This window comes from Trachypithecus francoisi, unplaced genomic scaffold (assembly GCF_009764315.1).
Source record: "Trachypithecus francoisi isolate TF-2019V2 unplaced genomic scaffold, Tfra_2.0 Lachesis_group4, whole genome shotgun sequence".
In the NCBI taxonomy this organism is placed as follows: domain Eukaryota; kingdom Metazoa; phylum Chordata; class Mammalia; order Primates; family Cercopithecidae; genus Trachypithecus; species Trachypithecus francoisi.
In genome coordinates, this window is record NW_022681469.1 from 97,001,316 (window position 1) to 97,025,935 (window position 24,620).

A 24,620-nucleotide genomic window follows, 5' to 3' on the forward strand; every position below is an offset into this window, starting at 1 on the left:
TGGCTATTCAGCTAACATTTCCCGTAAATTAGGAGCTTAGGTAAAGAACCCATTTCTATGACAAGAAGTTTCCCTGTGTCATATACTCTCACAGGACCAGATGGTCTTTTATTTATTAGTGTAGCAGGATGTTGCAGGATACTCTCTCTGTTACTCAGAATTGGCAACTGGGGACCACAACTGGAGGTATACAGAGAGGCTAAATACTTTAGAAGAGATGCTAAGTGAAGAGAACCATGGATGGCAGGAGCCAGACACCCACTCGTGGTTTGCTAAGACCTGGCAGAGCCACAGCAGCCCTCCCTGCCTTGGCCGTGCCCTTCCAACATGTGCAGGTATGAGAGTCTGCCTTGGAGGGGCCTCCTGCAGTTGCTGCTCCCTCAAGAAGCCAAGTAAGAGTGGTTCCTAGAAAACCACTTCTAGAATATGGGGTTTTGACAGGCGCACTGCATGCTACTTCTGACTGGCTGCTTGCTTAGGCAGTAGACTTATGACCGGCCTGCCCCCTCCTAAACAGGGACAAGAGGGGTGGAGACAACGGGGGGCAGTGGAGTGGCAACTTGCAGTCCACCCTTGGGCTGGCTGGGATATTTGCATTCTCTATGCATCAAGCGGGCACTGGGAGGGTGGCTGGCTTGAGACTTTCTGTCTGGCAATAAAAACTATGGGGACAACAGATGAGACGGGGGTAGCTGGGAGAGATCGAGTAGCATCCAGAGCCCCCAGGTAGGTGACCTGTGTGAAGGCCCCTGCGAGTCTTCCCGAAGAACGCTTTTGTAGAAGCAGCAACTTTATATAGAGAGGAGGAGACCGCTTCTCTTGACCATCCCCACTATCCCCATTCCTCCTGTGCCCTGGAGAAGATAGGAGGGGAGATTGTTTTTCAGAGCCTACCATGTTCCCTCCCAGCACCCTACCTCTCAGGTGAGAAAGGGGAGGAAGGGAGAAAGAGCAGACCTGCCCCTTTCCCACTTTAGGCCCTTCCTCCAGCCCAGCCAGCCATGGGGGTGGGTGGGGACATTTTATTTTTGGATATGAGGTTGGCATCTTCAACTGGACTTGACAAAGTTTTTTAATATCAGGAAGTGACTGAGGGAGTTATGCAGTATGTCCAGGGTATCATTAAGGGAACTTTGGTCAGCAGGGGCAGGAGATTCAACACAGCCCAGCGGGGGGCACAATGGGAGAAAAATAAAACCATTTCCTGTGTGCGCCCAGTGGAGTTGCGACTGTTCAATAAACTAGTTATATCTGATTAAGGACTTCATATCCTCAGGATTCAAGGCACGTCACTGTGTATTTGTGTTGTGGTGTACTGAATTTATAAATTCTTAGTTGAGGAACAGCCAGATCTTTTTGCAAACCAAACACTTGAAATGTTAAATGAGGAGAAAAGAAACTCACCAGAAGCAAATTTCTGGATGTAGACAGAGGAGACACTAAAAGAGGTAACTCATAGTTGCCTTTTTCTTTTATCTCCCTAAAGTCTAAGAGTTTTTATTTTGTAGTATTACACGACATTTACATTTCAATTGATCACAGATTCATTAACAGTTGACACGATAGAAAGAGTGTACAGAAACATGTTTATAAGTGATTTGTAATCCTTGTTCAACCATGTTATTCTGGGAAATTATTTAATTTCCATCATAATGTTTTTCAGGGTGCTCTTCTATTTAATTATTTTTTATTAAGTGTAACTGTGTCTATGATTTTTATATAGGGTAGTGACGAGGGTCTTCTGTCTCTCTCTCAATTACGAGAAATTTCTAAAGCATTTACAATGCTCTTTTTTATTCAGACAAAAATCCTTTTAACTTTACATAACAAATATGCTTTAAATTTTTACAACTTTCAAGATACTATTATAGTCGTACTGACAAGGAAAAATTGCCGTTGATGATCCATAGCTGATGAAATGTATGTAGCTGCTCGTCCTTGTGGTCTTTGCTATAGAGCTATTTGTAGATTACAGGCCACAGCTTTAGGGACAGGCTCCAGGTTTCTTATTTTTCTTGTTTCAGTTCTGCATTATCCATTTTCTGGAATACCAGTCTCCTAAAATGTAAGCAGTACAAAATGTTCTCACCCATCAGAACAACAGCATGCAAGAGTGCATACAAATACAAGCCATAGTCCTAACTGCCTAATTATACTTGAGTTGAATTGTGTTGCACTTGACATGAGTGAGATATTGGGGGGATGCTGAATCTGTGATCGGCACTTGGGCCCAAACACTTATCATGGATTCATCTCTCTCCCTCCAAACCGCCCCACTCCCAACATCTGATTAGCTGTCAATTCTGCCTCTGTATAACATCCCAGAACCTCAGCAGAAATGTCACGGTTCTCCCTCTCCTGATGAATGGTGCCCCAAGTCCTTGTCCAGGTCCACAATATCTGCGCTCTCTGCTCTTACTCTGTCTAGCCTTCTTTCTCTCCTTTTTGCATATATTTTGCTCTTGCCAAAGGGTGCCTTGGCTGTTCTTGGCTCACCTTGCTTGAGTGCCTAAAAATGACCTCCCTCTTCCCACCCGTCTCCAAATGTTCAAGAGAAAGCTGCTTCTCAAAGGCAGGTTTCCACATACAGAAACATCCTCTTTTTTTCTGACCCTCTGCAGGACCCTATTAGTGCCTCTCTTATTTCATTTATCATGTCAAATATTGAGGGCTTACTATGTGGCAGACACAGTTCTTAGTCTCTGGGGATATGGCAGTGGACAAAAATTATGGGATTTGTAGGACTGAAATTCTAATAAAGGTAATGCACCCTAAATATAGGTCAGATGGGGATAAGTCACATGGAAAAGAAATGGAAAAGACATGGATCCTAAATATATGTCAGATGGGGTTAAGTACCATGGAAAAGAACAAATCTGGAGTGTCCTGAGAAGTACAGTGGCAGACGGTGTCGGATAAGGTGACACCGTCTGCCACTGTACTTTCTTCAGGTCTTAACTAAAGCATCATGTTCTACTTCACATAAAAAAATTTTTTTAAGCATACACTCTCTACTATAAAATAATAGGTAGGTAGCTTATTAATTTTTAAATCTTACATTCTGATGTATACATAGGAGATAATACATATTTCTTAATTAATATAAATAATGATTATAACAGAGTTTATAAGATGAGATTCAGAAAAAAGAAAACACTTTGATTAAAAGTCAGGAAAGAAAACCTGCTGCATTTGAGACCTGGATTATTGAGATGGGGTCCTTTACACCTGAACAGCTCTCTCCCGTGAGACTTTTTATGTGGGAGAGGTCCAGCGTCAGACAATATCCTGTCATTGCATGGACTTACTGAGCAGCTACAGGATAATGAGACTGATGCTCATATGTGGCTTAGGGGAGCCATCTTATGATTTTATACCTTGAGCCATGCTTATTGTACCTGGCCTTCTATAGTTCCCAATGTACAGGTATTCAGTTCCTTGTGTCTTTGCCTCTCTCTCCTTCTAGGAAACTTACTGTCTTAGAAACTTATGTTGAAAAGGTGTAGCCATTTTTAAAGTTTCTAGACCACCTCCATATAACTGCCCATGCACTTTGACTGGTTTTCAGGTATTTACCTTGATCGTTTTTGATCGGGATTCTGGATTTCTTGGTGCTGGCAGGTCATGGAGTAAAATAAGTCATTGGCACATGGTGAATGCAAGGATCCTTGACATAAATCACTCAGCGTCCTGCAGACACTTTTGGCTGTTGTCGTTCTCCCAAACCTTTGGGGCAGGTTAAGAACCCGTCTCACGAGGCTCACCTCCATATTTCTTCCAGATCTCAGAGGCAGGTTGGCTGTTGCTCCAGCACTTCTTTCTTCTTCAGTGTTCCTCCCAAATCTCAAAGGCAAGTTGGCGACCGAGTGTGGCATTTTGTTGACTGCAGGTGTACTCATCTTAATGACATTTTTTGGTCCCCAATCTTTTAATTCCTCAAAATTGAGGCTTCTTTCCCTTTTTGGGTATCCTCTAGGCTATAATTAGAAATGACCATTACAATAGCATACTGTTGTTATAAGCAATAGATTTAAGCCCCCAATTAACTTAAATCTAGACTTTAATCTGCAGAATTGTTAAAGCTATAAACAAAGTTTGTGTTCTTATGTGCAGAATTTTTAAATAAATAATTTGTATTAAGCTTTTTAAAGCAATCTAGTTTCTCTGTCCCTAGACTATTGTAAGACAACCATAAAATATTTATAAAATATATATAGTGAATACAGAAATGAGTTCAAGCAGCAGGAACACAATGAAGTTCTGAAATGAGGCAAAAGTTTATTTTACTGCAGTTATTCTCTTTTGGTTTTTTTTTGATTGATGTTGTTTATGGAATATTTTATATATTTTTGTAATTTGATTTTGGAGAAACTTCCCACTCCTTTTTCATGTTTCTCTTTAAAGGCCAAAGTGGCACATGGAAACACAGTACATCGAAACAGAGATGCTGGCCAGTTTTTGGGGTATAGTTGTAGGAGGCCCAGTGAATTTCTTTTTTTTATTCCATCTTACTGAGGGTTCCACTCTAAAGCTTTCTCAAGAAACCAATTGCATTTTTATTAGAATATAAAATATATTTTTAGTAAAGAACCCATTGGTTTATGGGTTACTGCATCACAAATATGCCAACTTTGTAGGAACCATCTCAAATACAGAGAATATTTAGTTAGATTTAGTCTTTATCATAGGAGCTTGTCATATGGAGATTTTCAAATGATTGTTTTCTGATTATTGCTTGAGTAAAATGAGTATACACACTAATTTCAGCAGATTTGCAAAACATGTAAAAGAAAACAAAAACAATTTGCAATTTTACCATCTGGGGTAGACACTTTATTAACGTATAGATTTAGTACACATTGGTCAACTTGTAACTGCTAAGCCCAAAATAAATGTCTTTTTTGGTTTATTTGTAGTTTAAAACACTTTGAATGTCCAGCTGAAATGTATCCAAATCTTAGTTCTGCCAACCATTTACTCCAAATATGCACTTGTGAGTTGATTGAAAATTATTAATGTGCTGTATGCTTGCTAAGTACCATACTCACCAGTACAATTGTTATTACAGAAGCCAGCCTCATTGCTGTTGTGCTAAATAATACAAGTTACATTTATACATTGTCAGAGGAAGGCTGAGGTTTGACAATAAAACAGAGTACACACCAACTTACTTCTTATTCTTTACAAAATCATTAGACTTAGGATTAATATTATATAATTAATGCTACTCAGAGAGATTTTAAAAACTTACCTCAGAATATTTGTCATAATTTTCTTTGCTGTGAAGATTGGACATCATTAATTCATCTGAACAAGAAATGTTTGATGTTAACAAGCTTGAAGTGGCTAAAGCCAATAAAATGAATAGTTTTGATGAAATAATTTCCATTTTGTCCAAATCTAAAATTAAGTCTGTATGTGCAGCCCAATGTTTATGAGAGGAGAAAAAAATTGTGGTGTTTTTATATCATCTAAAAACAAAGGCAAGTTTTTTTTTTTAACAGTGAAATCAATCTCACACATTTTAAGTACTAATATTAATTAGAATGTACAACTAAAATATGCATGTAAGGAATTTGAATAATTCATTCTGGGAAGACAGCAATGTTTGTGCTTGCAAATTCATTAACTTTGAAAATAATTTTCCTCATTATAAAAGAGTTTCTAATTAGGTAAGTTTGGGGCGATAGTAATTAGGATTCCAAACAAACAGAATGCTTCCTTTCTCTAAGCTTAAACAAAAAGCATTTTGTTTTTGGTGTTTGTGTCAATTCTTGAGGGAAGGAAAAAGAAGTATTTAATCCATGCTAGCTATGTTTTTTTTTTTTTTTTAATCTGCACAAAAGAGTCAGGCATAGTATTTTCAAAATGTCAAGCAAAATTAAGAATGTGAAAAATTATAATATCCCAACAAAATGCCATGAATTAGTTTTTTTTGTAAAATGCTATTTGGTTATTAAAAAAGCTTCAGGGGTCAATGTCAGCTGTAACGTGAAGGATGTGTATACGAGCAAATACTTGATAGGCATTTTGACAAACTGGTGTCTCAGGAGAAGCTGGAGGCAGTCAGACCCTCTGCATTTGCTCTATGGGTCTTATTTTGTAAAGCTGTGTAAATCACCAAAATTTTCTTTCCATCAAGATGCTGCATCCTACCTTCCCTCTCAAAGTCCTTAGGAAGATGAGCAGGGGCCTGGTAAGTCATACACATGCTAATTTTGTTGGTCCCAGGACACATATTATTTAGGTAATCACGTATTGCCAAAGGCGTGCTAACATCATGGCATTAAAAGAGAATTTACAGAAATAAATGCGCATTTACTGAAATGCCAAAGTGAATCTCTTTTGGAGCAGCTGACTGTTCTTAAATATCTGCCTTATCACTAGACTGCCTGGGTTCTTGAGATACTTTTACTTATTCCCACCAGTCCCTTCAGTCCTTTCAGGAGAAAAAGACTTGTGTGGATTTCCAACAGCCCAGCTACTTCTAGACACAGACAGTTAGAGGTAATTCACAAAGAGTCGTAAAATTGCTCTGTTGTGTCTAGCACTGTGCCACCTCTCACATCTCTCACCAACCTACCGCATGTAATTTGAGACATGAGATGGCAGAAGTGAAGATCTTTCTTCGTATTGATCTCCAGAACAAGGCAGAAAGTTGAAAAACCACAGTGGGTGAACTCTTGTGATACAAACTTGCCTGTGGTCTCTCTTAAGGCATTTGACATCATTGGCTTCATTTGTTTTGGGCTGTGGTAGCCAAGAACCCCACAGTAGGAGGCAATTAATTCAATTCATAGTCTAGTGTTAATTTTGTAATGCCATTATTGGATTATTTGGGTTTAATTTCCCTGAGGATTTAATACATTTCTCTTCCAAATTGTTCTTTTGCAAAATGCTGATGGAATTTCTGTGTGTGTGTGTGTGTGTGTGTGTGTGTGTGGTGTATGTGTGTGGTCAGTAGATCCAAACTTTTGAGAAATGGATGAATCAAGGGGCAAGTTTTGTTGACTGAATTCACACCCCAGAAAAAGCAGAAGGCATCAGCCTGGGTCTTTTCCAAAATATATTTTTATCTAGTTGTCATTTTCAAATAAAATGCAAATTTAGCAGCTCACCAGTTTTCAGTGCTGCTACCTGGGGTGTTGGCATATCCATTAGAGTTTTCCTGATTACAGTCAGCATCCACATATGACTAATTGCTCCCTGCCTCCACCAGGTTAGGCCTCCAAGTTTGGAAGGTAGTTAGAATTATGGCGCTTGGACCAGGCACGTGGCTCATGCCTGTAATTCCAGCACTTTGGGAGGCTGAGGCGGGCAGATCACCTGAGGTCAGGAGTTCGACACCAGCCTGGCCAACACGCTGAAACTCCATCTCTATTAAAAATACAAAAATTAGCCAGGAGTGGTGGCACATGCCTGTAATCCCAGCTACTCGGGAGGCTGAGGCAGGAGAATCGCTTGAACCCGGGAGGCGCAGGTTGCCGTGAACTGAGATCACGCCATTGCACTCCAACCTGAGTGACACAGTGAGACTCTATCTCAATAAGAAGAAAAAACAAACAAATAAAACAAACAAACAAAACAAGTAAACAAAAAAATGGGGTTTGACTCTTTTCAATTATATCTTCATTTAACTTTGAAAGTGTTAACAGATATAGAACATACACAGTATGAAATCACCATAATCTTTTGTTGAAATGTGCTACTCCATACACACATACAGATTAATTGGTTTAGGGTCTCTTGATAAGACGTGAGCATATGAAAAATTTTAAAAAATCTCTGTCTTGGACTTGTGGCATTTGAATACATACTTCATTTGCTAAGATTTTAGTGGCTCTAGGACTACTCAATCCTAAGCCTATCTCTCCAACCTGGTCACTTCTCTTGAGCTTTTGAACCCCCAAACACTCAGCTTCCTCCCAGACAGTGCTGTTTGGACACCCCACAAGCATTTCAAGTTCAGTATGTCCGAAATGGAATTTATCTTTTCCATACCTATTTTTCCTCCTATATTTCTCATTATGATGAATAGTACTGCATCAGTGAGGGTCCAATCAGGAGACGGAAAACACACAGTAACTTGAACAGAAAGTGATTAATTCAAATAATTATTAATTATAACAGGAAATTAGCTATAAAGGGGTGAAGAATACACAACAGTTGAGAGACAATATCCAAGGAAAGAACAAGCTGGTTGGAATTTAGATCATATTGGAGAAAGGGTGATGGCGGAGAGGTTTGCTGTGTTGTTCCAGGCCAGAACTTATCTGTAGAGTCAAGCAGGAAACCTTTTGGAATATAGGTAGGCCAGGCAACTTCTAGAAAATCTGTGAGACTCCTAGGAATCTCTCACTGAAACCTGATGGGGGTGAGCACCATTAGATGACCCCACATCATCCAGTAGATAATGCACTACTGGCCACTGCACACAGAGAAGGAAGCAAGTGGATGCATGATTAGATCAGGAAAAGTACTTCTTTGCTTTAGTAACCCTTCAGTACCTTCTACTGATGGAACTTAAAATTATACCTGCTGCAAAGAAGAAATGCTTACTGGGTCCATCTCCCTTATCTCAAAGCATGCATTGAAGGGTAGATGTGGAGCTGAGCAGCAGTAGGTCTATAACTGGCAAGGTTACTCTCATCCATTCATTTATCCAGGCTAAATTCCCTTGTGAGGTCCCTATTTCCTCCCTTTTCCCTCCCACATCTTATTCTACAGTTGATGATAATTGTGTTTCTAGTTTTGGGCTGTTACACTCAATAATAATAAAAGCCAATTTTTTAAAGCATTTATCACGTTCCACAAACTCTTCTAAGCATTTTGTGAATTAACTCACTTATCTTTCACAATAATCCCATGAGCAGCTACTAGTATTGTGCCTACTCTTCAGAAAGGGAGACTGAGGTGCAGAGGGATTAAACAACTTTCCCCATAAGTGTCAGAACCAGGGTATGAACACAAGCAGTCTGAACTTAATGACTATACTAGTCTGCCTGTTAAAGTCTGTTATCTTCCAACTTCTAAATGGCTCTTAAATCTGCTCACTTCTTTCCACTCCCATGGCCATAACTCAGTTTGTCATTTTTCTCTTGCCTAGATCCTTTCCAATTCTTTCTCCATGGTGCAATCAGACAAATTTTTTTTTTTTTTTTGAGATGGAGTCTTGCTCTGTTGCCCAGGTTGGAGTACAGTGATGTGATCTCAGCTCACTGCAACCTCCGCCTCCTGGGTTCAAGGGATTCTCCTGCCTCAGCCTCCTGAGTAGCTGGGACTACAGGCACGTGTCACCACGCCTGGCTAATTTTTTGTATTTTTAGTAGAGACGGGGTTTCACCATGTTAGCCAGGATGGTCTCGAACTCCTGACCTCATGATCCACCCTCTTTGGTGTCCCAAAGTACATTTATGACTTTCCTTCTTAATGTCTTTCAGTTGTTTCCCATGTCCCTCAGAATCACTCAGGTTGCCTACCCTTCATGATCTGTATTCTGTTTATCTCTGTTTATTTGCCCACGTGGGCTCTTGCCACTCCCCACTAGCTTCTTGCTTGATGATGAACTTCTTTCTGTTCCTCTAAATAGATGAGCTTTCTCTCGCCTCCAGGCCTCTGCCCATGATTTTCCAGTGCATCTAACATTCTTCCACTGGCCTCTCTCCTTATCACACCTATTCACTGTTTGGGCCTCAGCTGAGGCATGATATGTTGTGAAAAGTCTCTCTTGCCTTCCATCTCTAAGAGATAACTGGTTTTTCTTTGCTAATCATTGCTCTTATTACCCTGACTTGTCCTGAACTGTCCATGGCTCCGCAAACTTTGTGAGGGAAGGAGCTTGCTTGTGTAGAACATAGGATTATTTTCATTATCTATTGCACAGATGCCCAGGAAATTTTATTTCTAAGTTAATTAATACTTTTTTATTATTATGTGAAATAGGAGTTACAACTGAAGTTGTTTAATTATTTTTCCCCAGTGTTGGCCTAGGTTTGTGGTCTTAACATTATCTTTTGGGATTTCACATTGAAGACTTTCCCAGACTGAGCTCCATACAATTCAGTAAAAGTAGGTTGAATATGAGTTTTGGTTTTTCTGTTTCCAGCTGAATATGCAGCTCCATAAGTTCAATATGTTCTGATGGATCTTACTGTGTTGATGGCTGTCAGTTGTGCCCAAACACCAGGACAGGTAGGAACAGAGACCGCGCAGTCCCAGGGAGTGCTTCCTGGTGATGCTTCAGGGTCTTCCACCAGGCCGACTTTAGAACAGAAAAGGGTTCTCTGCTTGCTTATCATCTCTCTATGCCCACTAGCCCCATCCTAACTTCGGGCAGGCAGGTAGAATGGGAATTCAATTTTACCAGTCAGAAAAGGAGCTGACTTAAGTTTGGGTTTTTGACTTTGTAAGGTTCTTATCTATTTGCGCTTCTAGTAAATATTTAAAATAAGAGTTTTGTGCCATGGGCTGCAAATTTCTGTGTAAATCTTTATGTAGAAGGGGCAGCTCACTCTATGCATAGTTCCATGCTTCTTGAGCTCATAGTGAGGGCTACCAAAAGGTGGTTCATTGAATATCTGGAGGAGCCCCATTACAGAACCCTTCTCCTCAACCCAGCAGCATACTTCCAGGGCACTTGCCTTTTTATAATGTTTATTTCTTCTTTTCCACCTAAGTATAACCTAGTTGTTATAAGGAAGTATTTATAGGCATTAGAGTCTTATTTTGCATTTCATGTTTGCAAAGTATTTTGCAACCATTTGTGAACTAATTCAGGCCTTCTTTAGAGGCGAGGCGGATGCTAGTATTACCACATAATTCATTTCAGCATTATGTGTGGCAAGGAAAAGAAATACCTGCCTTTGTTTCAAATAATAACATCCTATGCAAATTGTAAAAAATTCTTATTAAAAAATGTATGGTAGTACTTTTTGTTTCAGGATTTATGAGTGGCTTGTTATAATGAGCTTGTCATATTTGGAGAGCAGGATTGTATTTACTTCTTTGCCTTTTACTATGACAGATGACAATGCCAGGGTTTTAGAAGGTGCTGATGTGAATGTAAGACAGAGATTATTCTGCCATCTAGTAAAAGCAGTTGAAATTCATCTCGAGTTGAAGTAACTTAAAGAATCAGTTTGTACAAGAATAAACATTAAATATTTATAAAAATTAATTCACATGATTTACTCTGGAAAATTGAATCAATGGCAAGGTCCCTATATCTAAAGGACGTAGTTTAGAGCAATATATTGAGCAAACATTCAGTATCTCTATTAGATCTTTCAAACAACAGAGAATGGTAGTATTTTTAAAGATTTTTTTAAAGCAAACGTGTAAAGCTGATTAGGAAAGAGGCTCTCTACAGCACAGCTTTCCAATTCAAGCTTTTACTTTTTTTAATGTTTCATTTTTATTGACTTTTTTTTCTCTTGCAGGAAAAATGTGTGATTTTTACTGGCCTGGCAGGGCGTTGTGGTACCTCTTGCCAAAGTGTCAAGAAAACTCAGAATTCTGTACATGAGAGACAAAGACCAGATGTTTAGTTAAAACAACACATAGCTTTTACACAAATATAGGTAATGGAAACCAAAATTTTCCCTCGTATTTTTTTTTTTTTTCTTTTTGGCCAGTCTTGCTTTTGATATTTTTAAAATAAGCAAGCAGCCATCTTGTCATTCTAACCTGAGCAGGACAATTTAATTTCTTATAAAGTGTGTGCTTTTTCAATATCTTGGGGGTTTTTGATTTATCTTTTTTTTTGAAGGATTCTGCTCTAAAATGTAGAATGTACTCTTCAAGTAATAATTTGCTTTAATAAAAAAGGAAAATTTGAGACTTTGAGTGGCTTAGGAAGGACGTAGCCTAATCCTTAGGCTGCCCTTTTCTATGAGCCTGGCCATATCTTATTTATATTTATTTATTTATTTATCTGAGACACAGTCTCACTCTGTCTCCACGCGAGAGTGCAGTGGCACAATCTCAGCTCACTGCAACCTCCACTTCCTGGGTTCAAGCGATTCTTGTGCCTCAGTCTCCCGAGTAGCTGGGACTACAGGCATGTACCACCACACCCAGCTAATTTTTGTATTTTTAGTAGAGACGGGGTTTCACCATGTTGGCCAGGCTGGTCTCTATCTCCTGACCTCATGATCTGCCCACCTCGGCCTCCCAAAGTGCTGGGATTACAGGTGTGAGCCACCGTGCCTGGTGCCAGGCCACATCTTTACTGGAGAGGAAATCTGTTGCTTAAACCTACACTGATGTGGGTCGTGGACGATATTTGCAAGGACAGCCGTTTTCCCATCTCCAGCATAGGAATAAAGGCAGAATGAACATCATCACTAATGTGGGTCCTCCCAGCTGCTCTTTCATCTCTGATGAAAAGGGAACGGATTGAAATGCGCACATGAAGGGGTTGTTGTTGTTGTTTGTTTTCTTTTTGTTGGGGGGCCATGTTGGTACTGTGCTCGTGAGTACTGTTGATAAGAACTTCCTCAAAGGTCCACATAGCATCCATGCGATTGCCTAGATTCTGAATAGCAGCTGACCTGGCTCTGGCCATCCTTGCATGAACACACTGGCACTTTGACTTTCTTCTGTTTGTAGCCCTTTGGCTTTGACAACACTCCATGCCCCTCTGCTCTACCTGTGAGCACCTGTGGGTACTTCATACCCAGTGGGTGCCTCTTTCACCTGAGTCAGAGAGACTGCCCTTCAGTACTGAGGAGCTGGCACTTCCCTTCAACACTGGTTTCATTGGACCTCCACAAAGGGATGGGTTCGTGCTACAGCCAGGAATTACAGCACAGCAGTTCTCAAGCAACTCCATGACAAAACTCAACCAATTCCAAGCAAGCAAACAGGAAAAGCTTCCGCTAAAATCTTACTGCTGTCTTTGGAGGAGTACTTAAAAATACACTTTTAAACCTATAGCAACTGTAGGTATAAATTTAATTAACGGGGGAGATTTTCTGGCCATTTCCTGATTCTAAAAGACAAACTCTAAAGTGAAATTTTCTGTACTAATTGAGGTAAAATGAGCTAAATAAATATTAATATAATCAGTATTAAATATCTGTTAAATGAAACTTAAGTTGGCTGGAGGATGCCTCCATACTTGATTCCTCACATAAAGAACTACAACCTAAGTTAGTACCTAAACTAAATGAAAGGCTAACTTAGGAGAGTACTTTTGTAACACACAACTGAGTCACATCCAATCACTGTAGTTGAGCTTCAGTCAGTCTTCGGTGGCCAACTCCTCAAACCATATTCAAACAAAGCAAATGTCGAGCTGTCTCTGTACCTCACTTACATTTTTTGTCCATAAATGCCACCAGACTACATTGCAGGCTGATATTCTCTGACCCTGTTTTGGTTTTGAGGCTCATTCTTGTTCAGTTAAACTATTACATTTAATTTGTCTCAAGTTTTTCTTTTAACATACCTAATGGATTTAATTATATACTGGGTTTAATTACTTCCTAGGTTTTAAACTAGTGAGTTTAAGAGATCTGATATTTCTCTTTTGAGAACCTATAACAAAAATAAAATAAGTTGGTAAAGGTTTTAGAGAATATTTAAATGCATAAGTAGGCACAGAAGTTCTAGGGATGATAGCCTATTATAAACATAGACTTGAATGACCCAGAGCAGTTTTAGAATAGTGGGACCTTTGCCTCAGGTGTCTTTCTGATTCACTGATGGAAGTAGACGGTGATTCACAATCTAGAAGCGTCCAGTTAGGAGAGCAATGTGGATCTTCAGTGAACACCCCCTCTGTCCATGCTTCATGCCCCAGCCTTTAGGTGGAATAGTTCTTCCTATGTTTTCATACACTTTAGGCTAATTGCTTATTTATATTTACCACTCCCAAACTTCCTTTGATGTATATTTTAATCTGATCTTACTCGGATAAAAATATCCATGGAGAAGGAGTCCCAGAATACTAGGGGGAGCCCCTAACATACAGACTAAGCAGGGCACAGCGAGAGGTGGAACGGGAGAGAAACCACTGTGGGCACACATGGCCCTCCCTGCCTCTTGGGCAATTTTCTATTCTTTTTTTTTTTTTTTTTTTTTGAGACAGAGTCTCTCCCTGTAGGGTGTAGTGCAGTGGCACAATTATGGCTCACTGAAGCTTCGAACTTCCTAGCCCAAGCAATCCTCCCACCCCAGTCTCCCAGGCAGCTGGGACCACAGGCACATACCACCATGCCCACTTCCAATCTATCTATCTATCTATCTATCTATCTATCTATCTATCTGTCTATCTATCTATTTTGTGTAGAGATGGGGTCTTGCTATGTTGCTTGGGCTGGTCTCAAACTCCTGGGCTCAAGCAATCCTCCTGCCTTGGCCTCCCAAAGTGCTGGGATTACAGGTGTGAGCCACTACACCCAGCCAAGTTTCCTATTCTTATAAATGTTGTGTAGTTGAATCTTTCCTATCAGCACAGCTGCAAAACTAGGCTCTCATTTACCTGATATATTATTACTCAGTACTCCTCAGTTGCACATTATTGAAATTTCTAATGCATTTAAGCAAAATGAGGAATTTGTTATGAGGATACTGGGATGTCTTATAAATGGGATTAGGGCCTATAGAACATCTGGAACCAAAGACTCACATCACCATCGAGACTTTCTCTTGGATTCTCATTTCTTCTCTGCGTCTGTTTCATTATCCCCTCTTACTACTATCTAGATTTTTAAACTTCTCTATCTTTTTGCCAAAACCTCCTGAGTTTACATAACCTCAATTCTGGCTACCCTATGAAAAACTGCCTTAGGTTTCTCAGTTTCAAAGTACCAGGGGATGACTCTGATTGGCCCAGTCTAGATAAGGTGCCCCATCTGAACCAATCATCTGTGGCCAGGGGTGGTCTACATTGTACTACCATAGAAGATCCTATTATAACCCTCTGAGAAGTGCTGGGGGTGGGCGGCACTACTGGTAAGACAATACAAAAGATGTCCAATACAGTTAGAGAGAGAGCAGGTCAGGGAGAATCTGGACTCATCTCTCCCTGACTCCAATTCCTTGTACTGAGAAAAATGATTTCCTTAGCTGGTGAAAACCTAAGTTGTTACCTGCAATCAGAGGGTGACTTAACCATTCTCTGTTACTGCAGGTATTTCTCTATGTCTCTCTGAAGATGCTGTGGAGGTCTTTATTCTAGCCTGGTGATACCAGGAAACAGTGCTTTCAGCTGTGCCATCTGGATCTTTGTTTTTGCAAGCAGGTGTTCTTGTGTGATATTTTTGTGGCTCATATGGGGCTTTGATGGTTAAAAAAAAAAAAAATTCCAAAACAAAACAAATTCTAGATCTTCCTTCCCCAGGGGCGGCTGAGAGCACAATTCCCAGCTGTTTCTCCATATATCCATCAAAAGCAGTGCCACCTTTGAGAGCTTATAAGATTCCTGGTCACCCCTGGCAGGTGAAAGCCTTGGCTCAGGTGTTGCTTCTTGGCATTTGGAGGTGCTCCTGTTTCCAGCGTTATGCTCACACCAGATATGAAGCACTGCTCAGAGAATTCCAGGACCAGATGGTTTGGTCCCTAAATGGTCCTAACTCTTTTCAATTTGGGCCTCTTTCCTAAACATTTTACACCCTTTATTTTGCTATGATGATACTAGCTTGCCTTATTTCTTCCCGCTGAGTTCATCAAGGTGGGATAAGTTCTATGACCCAAAGTAGAATTTTTTTTGAGCAAGAAAGTTAATTTTTCTATTAAGTTGGCAGATTTGCCAATCTCTGCCTGACAGTCGGGTAATCTTCCTTGGAGACACAATCCCAAATTTATTTTCTTTATATAATGATGTGTACAGATCAGTAAGGAGTGTTTATTTTAGAGATAGTAAAAATAAGACCCTTGTGTATAATTCCAAATGTAAGTATCTATTCTTTTGGTAATTAGTGTGTCATTGCTGTCAATTTTTTAAAAACAGGATTTACACTAAATGAGCAGTAGTAATAATGGGACATTTAAGTTCACTCATACAAAGCATATCTGTCTACAATAAAATATTTGCTTTCAGTGACAGAAAGTATTTTAAAAGTGTTCATTAGAACAATTTGATAACTGTGTATCCATTATTAATAACTTGAGACAGGGAATTACATGTTACATGACTCATGTGACCAATAAGGAAGCTACCATTTTCATAATTATAAAGAATTTATACCACATCTATTAGACTATTCTGTATCATTTGGCCCATTTATGGCTCATTCTGAAAAAGTAAGATTTAAAAATTTATAAAGTTTTTTGAATGAAAAATCTGGCAGGTCATTTCTCCCTTACATTGCTAGCAGTGGGTGCCCGCCATCTAAGAAGCTGGGGCCATTTTGTTCCACACCTCGGTCCTCTAACTCCATACCAGCAAAGAACATTTGGGATGCTCTGAGGTATGCTGACCCCTCCCCCTCAGGAGTGAGTTTGAGCAGAGGAAACACATTCCCTCTCTGGGGAGCCTTCTGACAGGTAAACTATGACAAGAGTTGAAGTGGAAGAGGGTGATGTGGGTTGGTCACATTCTGTAACAAAACTAAGCTATGGGGTGAAGGGCAGCTATTCAGTGTCCACGTGTTCTTTGTTCAGAAGTCCAGTCAAGGTTTCTTTTTTTTGAGGTCGGGAGTGGGGAGGCGGAGTCTCGCTCTGTTGCCCAGGCTGGAGTGCAGTGGCATGATCTCGGCTCACTGCAACCTCTGCCTCCTGGGTTCAAGCGATTCTCCTGCTTCAGCCTCCTGAGTTGCTGGGACTACAGGCGCGCCCACCACGCCTGCTATGTTTTGTATTTTTAGTGAAGACGGGGTTGGCCAGGCTGGTCTCACACTCTTGACCTCAAGCAATCCACGTGATTACAGGCATAAGCCTGTCAAGGTTTCTGAAGAACCCGTTTAAAGAAAAAGTTGAGCAAATGCTCAACCTAGTAAACTCCCAGTGAATGTTAATTACTGGTGGCATTAATGCTGCCGCTATTATTCTTCCAATCTTCCAGAATTAGTGACTCTGTGTGTGTGTGTGTGTGTGTGTGTGTGTGTGTTTCTTTGTATTTGTGGGTGGAGAGAAGAGGAGGTGAGATGCAGGTTGAAAGGGTGGAGAGCATAATTTCGAAGGTTGGTAGAAGATGAACCTTTATATTCTAGGTTTTCTTCCTGGCACGGAAGGGAGAACCAGGCCTATTGAATGATTCTTGGCCTGTTATTCTTCCTCCCCAACCTCTGCCCAAAATCTCAAAATTAGTTGGATTTGGAGCATGTTGAATTTGGAGATTCCCAAATTATTGTCACACTTGAGAACCTGAGACAGCATTGTTCTTACTACCAGATAAAATGAGTGCCGAGAGACTCCAAGTCCAGTCCCACAGGATCCTATTGCATCATCCCGTCTTTGGACATGCCTGTGAACAACAGTTGCTGAAATGATTTTGACGAAATGTGACATTTGCAGACTGTGGCCGCCGACCAAAGAATCTGAGCTGTGGTATCCAAATTTTTACAGGCTACAAAATATAAGCTGGCCAGCATTTATTGCTTGTACCGACAGCTTGAGCCACATTTCCTAAGCCTACAGGGCAGACTTCTTACTGCGGCTAATTTTACTGTCAGCAAACAAAAGGGAAAGGGGAAACAGTATCAAAGGCGGAAGGAGAGCATCTGTGAGCGCGAGGTGGACACGGATAATTGCAAGAGGGCGACTTTCTGTGTTCTAAAACTAAAAAGGACTAAATTTGCACAGAAATAAAATGGGAAAAGGTGTAATATAGAAAAAGTTATACGCAGAGATCCTGTGCTGACTTCTTAGGATGGCAATGATTTATATATTAAGGCAGCCACCAGGGGCATGTTAAAAACTCTGTAGGGAAATTTCCCATATGATGGATAGAACTTTAATATTAATAGAGGATTCATCATGGTAATGTAAGTCATAGATCTAAATCTCCTTTCATCAATTGAATAGTTCCTTTCCAGCCTATTATACAGGTAGTACAGGTTTTAAATAGCGTCATATAACAGGGCTGAAGTCTTTCTTTAGCTGCAGTTTCTGAAGTTCTGTTCACAGGAATAGTGATTGACTGAGTCATTTGTCTTTCACAATGTTACCTCAGCCATCTGCATTTCCCCCCTTTACTTTTTATTAATATTTAGCACTCTTTAAAATATGTTTAAGTTGTACTTTTTTCACAAATGAAAAAAAAGCAGAACTCAATAAAAACTATTTCACACATATGAAGTGGATATGAAGGAAAAAATCCATTATTCATCTATTTGTTGAGGATTATCCAAAGAAGAAAAGTAATTCCTGGGTTGCTATTTGGTGTAACTATCTAGTACACAATCACCAATTATATGCATTGCATTGTTCAGCATCTTACTCTGGGTTTTCTAGTCTTCTTGTAACAATGAAAGCTAAACAAAATGGTAGCACATCTTCCTAGGATCCTGTATGGCAAGGACAAACTTTTTGGAATGAGAATATTTGCAATGTTGGTATTAGTAATAATAAATAAGACTTGGCTGCTACTTTTTTTTTTCAAGAGGGACTCCAACATCCATTAATGGAACATACAGTCATCTTTTCTTATCTTACTCTAAAACATGCATGAAAATAAGTTCAGACTACAAATACAGACACAAAGTGTATACACAGAAAAGTAGACCCTCAAGTTCTATCAAAAAGGTGGGCTTTCCTTAAGCCTGGATATCACTGCATACTGTGTCCCTCTTTTCTAGATTCATAATGTGCATGGAGTATCCTCCACTGCAGTTTTATGCCCATGGAGTAACCAGTGTTAACCTATGGCATACATTTTGTGAGATGTGAGGTTCTGTGAAGAAAACTGTTGAATGTTGTAGAATCCAGCATTTTCTAAATTTTATTTTGATGGTGGAATCCCTTTCTTTTTTTGAGACAAAGTCTCACTTTGTTGCCCAGGCTGGAGTGCAGTGGCGTGATCTCAGCTCACTACAACCTCTGCCTCCCGGGCTCGAGTGATTCTCCAGCCTCAGCCTCCTGAGTAGCTGGGATTACAGGCGTCTGCGACCACACCTGGCTAATTTTTGTATTTTTAGCAGAGATGGGGTTTCGCCATGTTGGCCAGGCCGGTCTGAAACTCCTGACCTCAGGTGATTTGCCTGCCTTGGCCTCCCAAAGTGCTGGGATTACAGGCATGAGCCACCGTGCCCCGTTGTGGAATCCCTTCTTACAGGTAAGGTCTGTAAACAATTGGGAAATCTTGGCCTAATAGAGGTATTCACAAACTTAGCCTCTTCTGTTTTGTTTTCAGGGTTTGATTTTCATTGGAAACTTTGTGGTGAACTCCTATTCATCCTTCAAGTCGTGGCTCAGATGTTACTTCCACTGTGAAGATTTCTCCACTTGTCCTAGAATGGATGTGCACTTTTTCCCTTTTGCCTTCTACTCCTTTAGTATTTTTGTGTGTGTGTGTGTGTGGCAGATCTATGTTAATGTTCAGATCATGAACTAACTTATTTATTTTTATTTTCCCCTTCTAATCTATAATTGCCTTTATTTTAAGGAGTGTATTTTTATTGTCAGTGCCCTACAGAGTGGTTGGGTCATTGTAAGAGCTCAACAAAGGTCTGCTGAAGGAATGGATGAGTAAGTAGAACCTGGGAGCTTAAGCAGAAAGATTATCTTTCTGGTGTGTTGATATGTGATTAATGAATGAACCCTTTTGAGTTAAGGACTTTCTCCATTATAGTGACTAATTTCCATAGAGTTGATTGGATTGAGATAGACTCTGATGTGAAATGGTTAATCATTTAGTGTGCCAAAAATGCAAGATTGACTGTTACTCAGTCTGTTTTCCCCCTTGCATGAACATAGTACCTATTCATAGCGGAGACCTTTTTTATCTGTACTCACTACCAGTCTATAACTCAGAATTTTCTCTTTTTTTTCACCTGCTAAAGGAAAAAATTGAATTTATAGACCTTTTTACCTTTCATTAAAAAGCTGGCATTATAGATTTATGGAATTACAGATTTGACTATATTATGCTTTTAGCCTTTTAATTTATAATACTTAATTTTTTTTTCCTGATATATTCTAGGTTTCAGGCTTCACATTTTATTGTGGGTTGGGCACTTTTTCCCACTTTTTTTCCTTCCTTCCTCTCTCCCCACTCCCTCCCTTCCTTCATTCATTTTAAAAAACCTTTTAAAAGATGTGCTAGAATAAAGATAATAATCTCCCTCTCTGGCTCTACTACACTGCAGTTCATGGCTTCATGTATTTGGTTGGCATAGATTTGGGGAAATGTAAGGACTCAGGCCAAGATGGGGCTTGGCTAGAAGGCTACATTTATAACATCCTTTTCTACAGTTCTGTGTTCTCTTTTTGAAGATGGTTTATAAACTTATAACCTGGTAAGGATATTAAGAGAATCAATGTGTCCAAGAAAATTAATTATGTTTCTGTCATAGAGACTAGGATGGCAAATTAGGTAGGATTAAGTCAACTCTTTCTGTAGGTTGTCAGAATGTAAAAAATAGGTAGCAAACCTGATTAGAAGAGGAAGAGTGAAAAAAAGTTAAGTCAGAAAGGTTGTTAGCTTGGGGTCAGGGACACCCATTATTTCCTCCCCCGCAGCAATGAAGTCTACCACTGCAGGGAAGTGACATTCCTGAGTACCCCTGGCACCATGGCAAGGCCTAAAACCAAAGCAAAATGGATGATAGTAGTTGGGGAGGGGAGGGAGGAGAGAAAGGGACCATATAAAGTAATGGGACAAGCACTTGATTTGGAAGTTAGGGAGTCTGCCTTCTGGTTTCTAGCTTCTGGGTAACCTTGAGCAAATTATCTAGCTCTTAGTTTCTTCCTGCAAAAAATTTGTGGATTGTAGGATAATCTTTAAGGGCTCTCTACCTCCAAAAGTCTATGTTGGTGATGTGAGAAAGAATTTGAGAGAGCTGGAGAAAAGAGATGTGTGGATATGATCGGCAAAGATCATCCAACTCAGGTGCCCCTGAATTGCTCAGGGGCAATTCCTGCTTCCTCAAATCCAGGAGACAATTGACTAGCTCTAGAAGTTTCTGTTCATTAGCTGGGGTGGAGATGAGAATCTGGCTAATAGAGAAAGGAATTGTTATATATAACCCCTGCCAGGAAGCCAATAGATCACAGGCAGTAGAAGACAGTTAAGTCTTGCACTTGCAGGTTCACCCCAGCAAACCATGCATGGAAATGGGGATTGTATCCTGAAACGTTTTTCTTTAGATGGGGTAATTTTGACCAAGCACACATTCCTTGGCTAAGGACCAAGTGTTCCTGGGAGCCAATCCTCTGTAGCAGGGTTTAGCTTTAAGGCTATTTGAAAGCCAAAACAAAGAGAATGAGTTTCACATTCTCAAGCAACTGCTCTGATGCCTGAATTCTAAAAGGTGTTTCAGAAACAGAGCTCACAGACTCTAACCCTTGACCATCAGAGTTCTCCCTGTAGCCCCTTTCAGGGTAAGTGTGGGGACAGTCAGCTGTGGAATGTTAGATGAGTAGAAAACTTTCCAGGGCTGTAGGTTGTTAGTTGATTCCCCAGAAAGCAATTCTGTGAAGCTATTCTTATTTTTACATATGGCATATCTGAAAAAGGGATTATTTGGTGATTGCAACATTTTTTGTTTTATGTGCCTCTGCAGGCAAGATATGTTTTGTCTTCCATCAAGTCTTTAAAAAAATATTTATCCTGGCATCTTCCCATTTTTCTTTCCACATGGAAACTCTCATATTTTTAAAGACTAGTTGTGAAGTCATTCCTAGGTATGCACATTATATGGAACTCTTAGAAAAACTTTGAAGGACAATGAATATAAAATGATAGTTTTTTTCTTTTATTAATATGTACCAGACATTACAAGCCATTCTTTTGTTGGGCTCTTCTCGATTAGTAAGTTGTAACAAAGTGTGGCAAGCATGCTTTTTCTAGTGGGACAGCCTATTGAAAACTATGGAAGGTAAAAAAGAAATGAGAATTTGAAAAAATGTTCTCATGATAGCATCATGAAAGCAATGCTATCTTATGGTTAAATAAAGCATGAACAATAATTTTGGGTTAGGTATGTTCTTCAATTATGCATTTGATTTTTGTAATAAAAGACGAATGCTTTTCAATAACGTTTGGAATTTAAATATACTGTTTCTTTTTCCCACTCTTCATGAGAACACTTATCAATGCAAAAGTTACCTCTAGCCCATTCTTGTCCATTAAAAATTAAATGCTTTTACAGTAAATTATTAAAAGTGCTAGGTTGGCTGCAAATCATCAAAGGTACCATAAACCATTATGCAAGCAAGCAAGTGAGAAGTCTGATTAAATCTAAGGGATCAGAAGGCATATACATCCCTTGATATCCATCGCAAATTTGAAACTTACAAAAGCTACCATAAAATGCTACATTAAATTACTTTAAAAACTCTTCCAGGATTTTCACAATTCAACAGTGACTTGCCTTTTCAATTAAGTATGAACGAGGAACCTTCTACCACAAAGCACAGATACACCACTATTTAGAAGTTATTTCCATGTTCTCTAAACCTGCAGCAAAATTAACCCCATTTTTCCAACTGATACAGCTCACTTAATGGAACTGGGGCACTCTAACAGGTTTGCTGAAAAGCTAGTGATTAACGAAGTTCTTGTTTTCCTGCAAAATGTCTTTACTGTCATTTGGTTATAAAAACAGAGATATGATGGGTCCTGAATGTTGCAACACCATATTGAAAATGTTAGAAGTATTTACCTCTGAGATGTTTGAAGAAAAGACAATTCATTGTTTTGGTTTAAATGAGACAACGTATACCAAATGTAACATACCTAGCATAGTGCCTGGCCCATAGTAGTCACTCAATAAATGGAGACTTTTATTGTTGTTAACTCAGTTTTTCATTTGAAAAACTCAGGTTCCAGAAAGACTAACTTGTCTAGTGCTACCTGGATGGTGTGAGCCCCAAGGTGGTTGATTCCGAAGCCAGCAACCCTAAGCATTACTGGCCTTCTTAGAATCTGACTGTGCAGGTGACCAATTAGCTACTCATGTATGTGTAAAATGGCCTATTGAAACAAGATATAGGAGAAAGAAAAGTATAATCATGGAGGTAACCTTCAGTCAAGTTGCAAAAATTGTGAAGAGGAACAGCAGTTGAAGCAAACATTTACAGTTGGGTTTTAGAGTAGGGTCTGCTCCCAAGTCTCCCACCCATGGTTTACATCTACCAAGTGGGCTGAGGATGAATAATTCTGTAGTATATCTGGGACTGGTTTGGGGTGGCTAATGAATCTGAATGAATAAATGAAAAGCAAACATTTGCGTGTTAAGTGTCAGGTGATTTCATCTGTCAGTAATTCTCAAACTTCAGTATGTATCAGAATCACCTGGAATACCTATTAAAACACAACTGCAGGTGGTGACCCCAGCATTTCTGCTTCAGCAGGTCTGGAGTGGGATTCAGAAATTTGCACAACTAACTAGCTGACGGGGGATGCCAGTGCTGCTGGTCCAGGGACCCCACTTTGAGAACAATTGATTTATGTTATCTAATTAGTGCCACAACCCTGTGATGTAGGTGTTATTAGCCCCATTTTATAGATGAGAAAATGGATGAGTGGTAAGTTTGGGAAATTTTTCAGAGTGATGGTTTAGATCCTGGTTAGAGAGAAGCTGAGAAATTGCCTTCAAAGAGTTTTTGAATCTCTCCAATAGTGACAGAAATGTAAGACTACAGCTGTTCATCTCTACTCTCCCACTACCCTCCAGAAAGATGAATGTTGTCAGAATGAGACAAAATCTTGTTGGTCTGTACCCAGCATGGCATGGTCCCAGAAACGACAATGAAAATGGAAACAATTCTTTCAGAGATCCTTGAGCACTTTAGATGGGGGAAGCTGAGGCATGGAATGGTTGAATGACTTCCTTGATTTTATATAGTGTATGAGAGGCAGCATTAGGATATCAGATGTCCTGAAACTCAATGAAGTTTTAATGACAAGAGGAAAAATTTAGAGCTTCTGTTTGCCATCCCGATTGCCATCTTCTATGCCTGCTATCAAAAAAGCAAGATAATGAAGTGGAATAGATACCAAATCAGGAATCAGAATTTATTTATTTATCCTATGTTTATTGAGTATCTTTCACATGCTAGGCACTGTTCTAGGTGCTGGGGAAACTGTGGTAAACAAGATAGACAAAATTCTTGTTTTTGTACCCTAAAGGCAGTGAGACAGTCAATGAGTATGTTTAAAAAAAAACAAAACCAAACAAAAACAAAACCCAGGAAATCTAAGAGAATGATAAACACTATGAAGAAAATTAACATCAGATAATGTTATAGAAGATGATCACAGATTCAGAAATTTAAAAACACAGGTATAATGGTTTACTAAAGATGCAAAAAGAACTGAGGGAGATTGACCACTAGTCAGAGGCTGGACCTGTCATCTCCCAGTTCTTAGCATTTTGATTTTCTAGGTTCTATTTTAGCCATGACTATAACCCAAGATTTTCCCTCCAAACCTCTCCAGAAATTGTTTTGAGATCCTCAGAGGAGAAATGCTCTTGTATTCAGTCTTGTAAACAAACTACAAAGAGATGATA

The 24,620-nt window shown here is 39.6% G+C and overlaps 1 protein-coding gene across 1 annotated transcript; it reads right to left on the reverse strand.

Moving 5' to 3' along the window:
* Positions 1 to 1,818: 1,818 nt before the first annotated feature.
* On the reverse strand, positions 1,819 to 5,509 carry NPVF (neuropeptide VF precursor). Its single transcript, XM_033192979.1, has 3 exons — positions 5,252 to 5,509; positions 3,577 to 3,977; positions 1,819 to 2,058 (listed from the first exon to the last, which is right to left on the reverse strand). The coding sequence occupies exons 1-3, from the start codon at positions 5,387 to 5,389 to the stop codon at positions 2,007 to 2,009; spliced, it is 591 nt and encodes a 196-aa protein (XP_033048870.1). The 5' UTR covers positions 5,390 to 5,509; the 3' UTR covers positions 1,819 to 2,006.
* Positions 5,510 to 24,620: the final 19,111 nt, after the last annotated feature.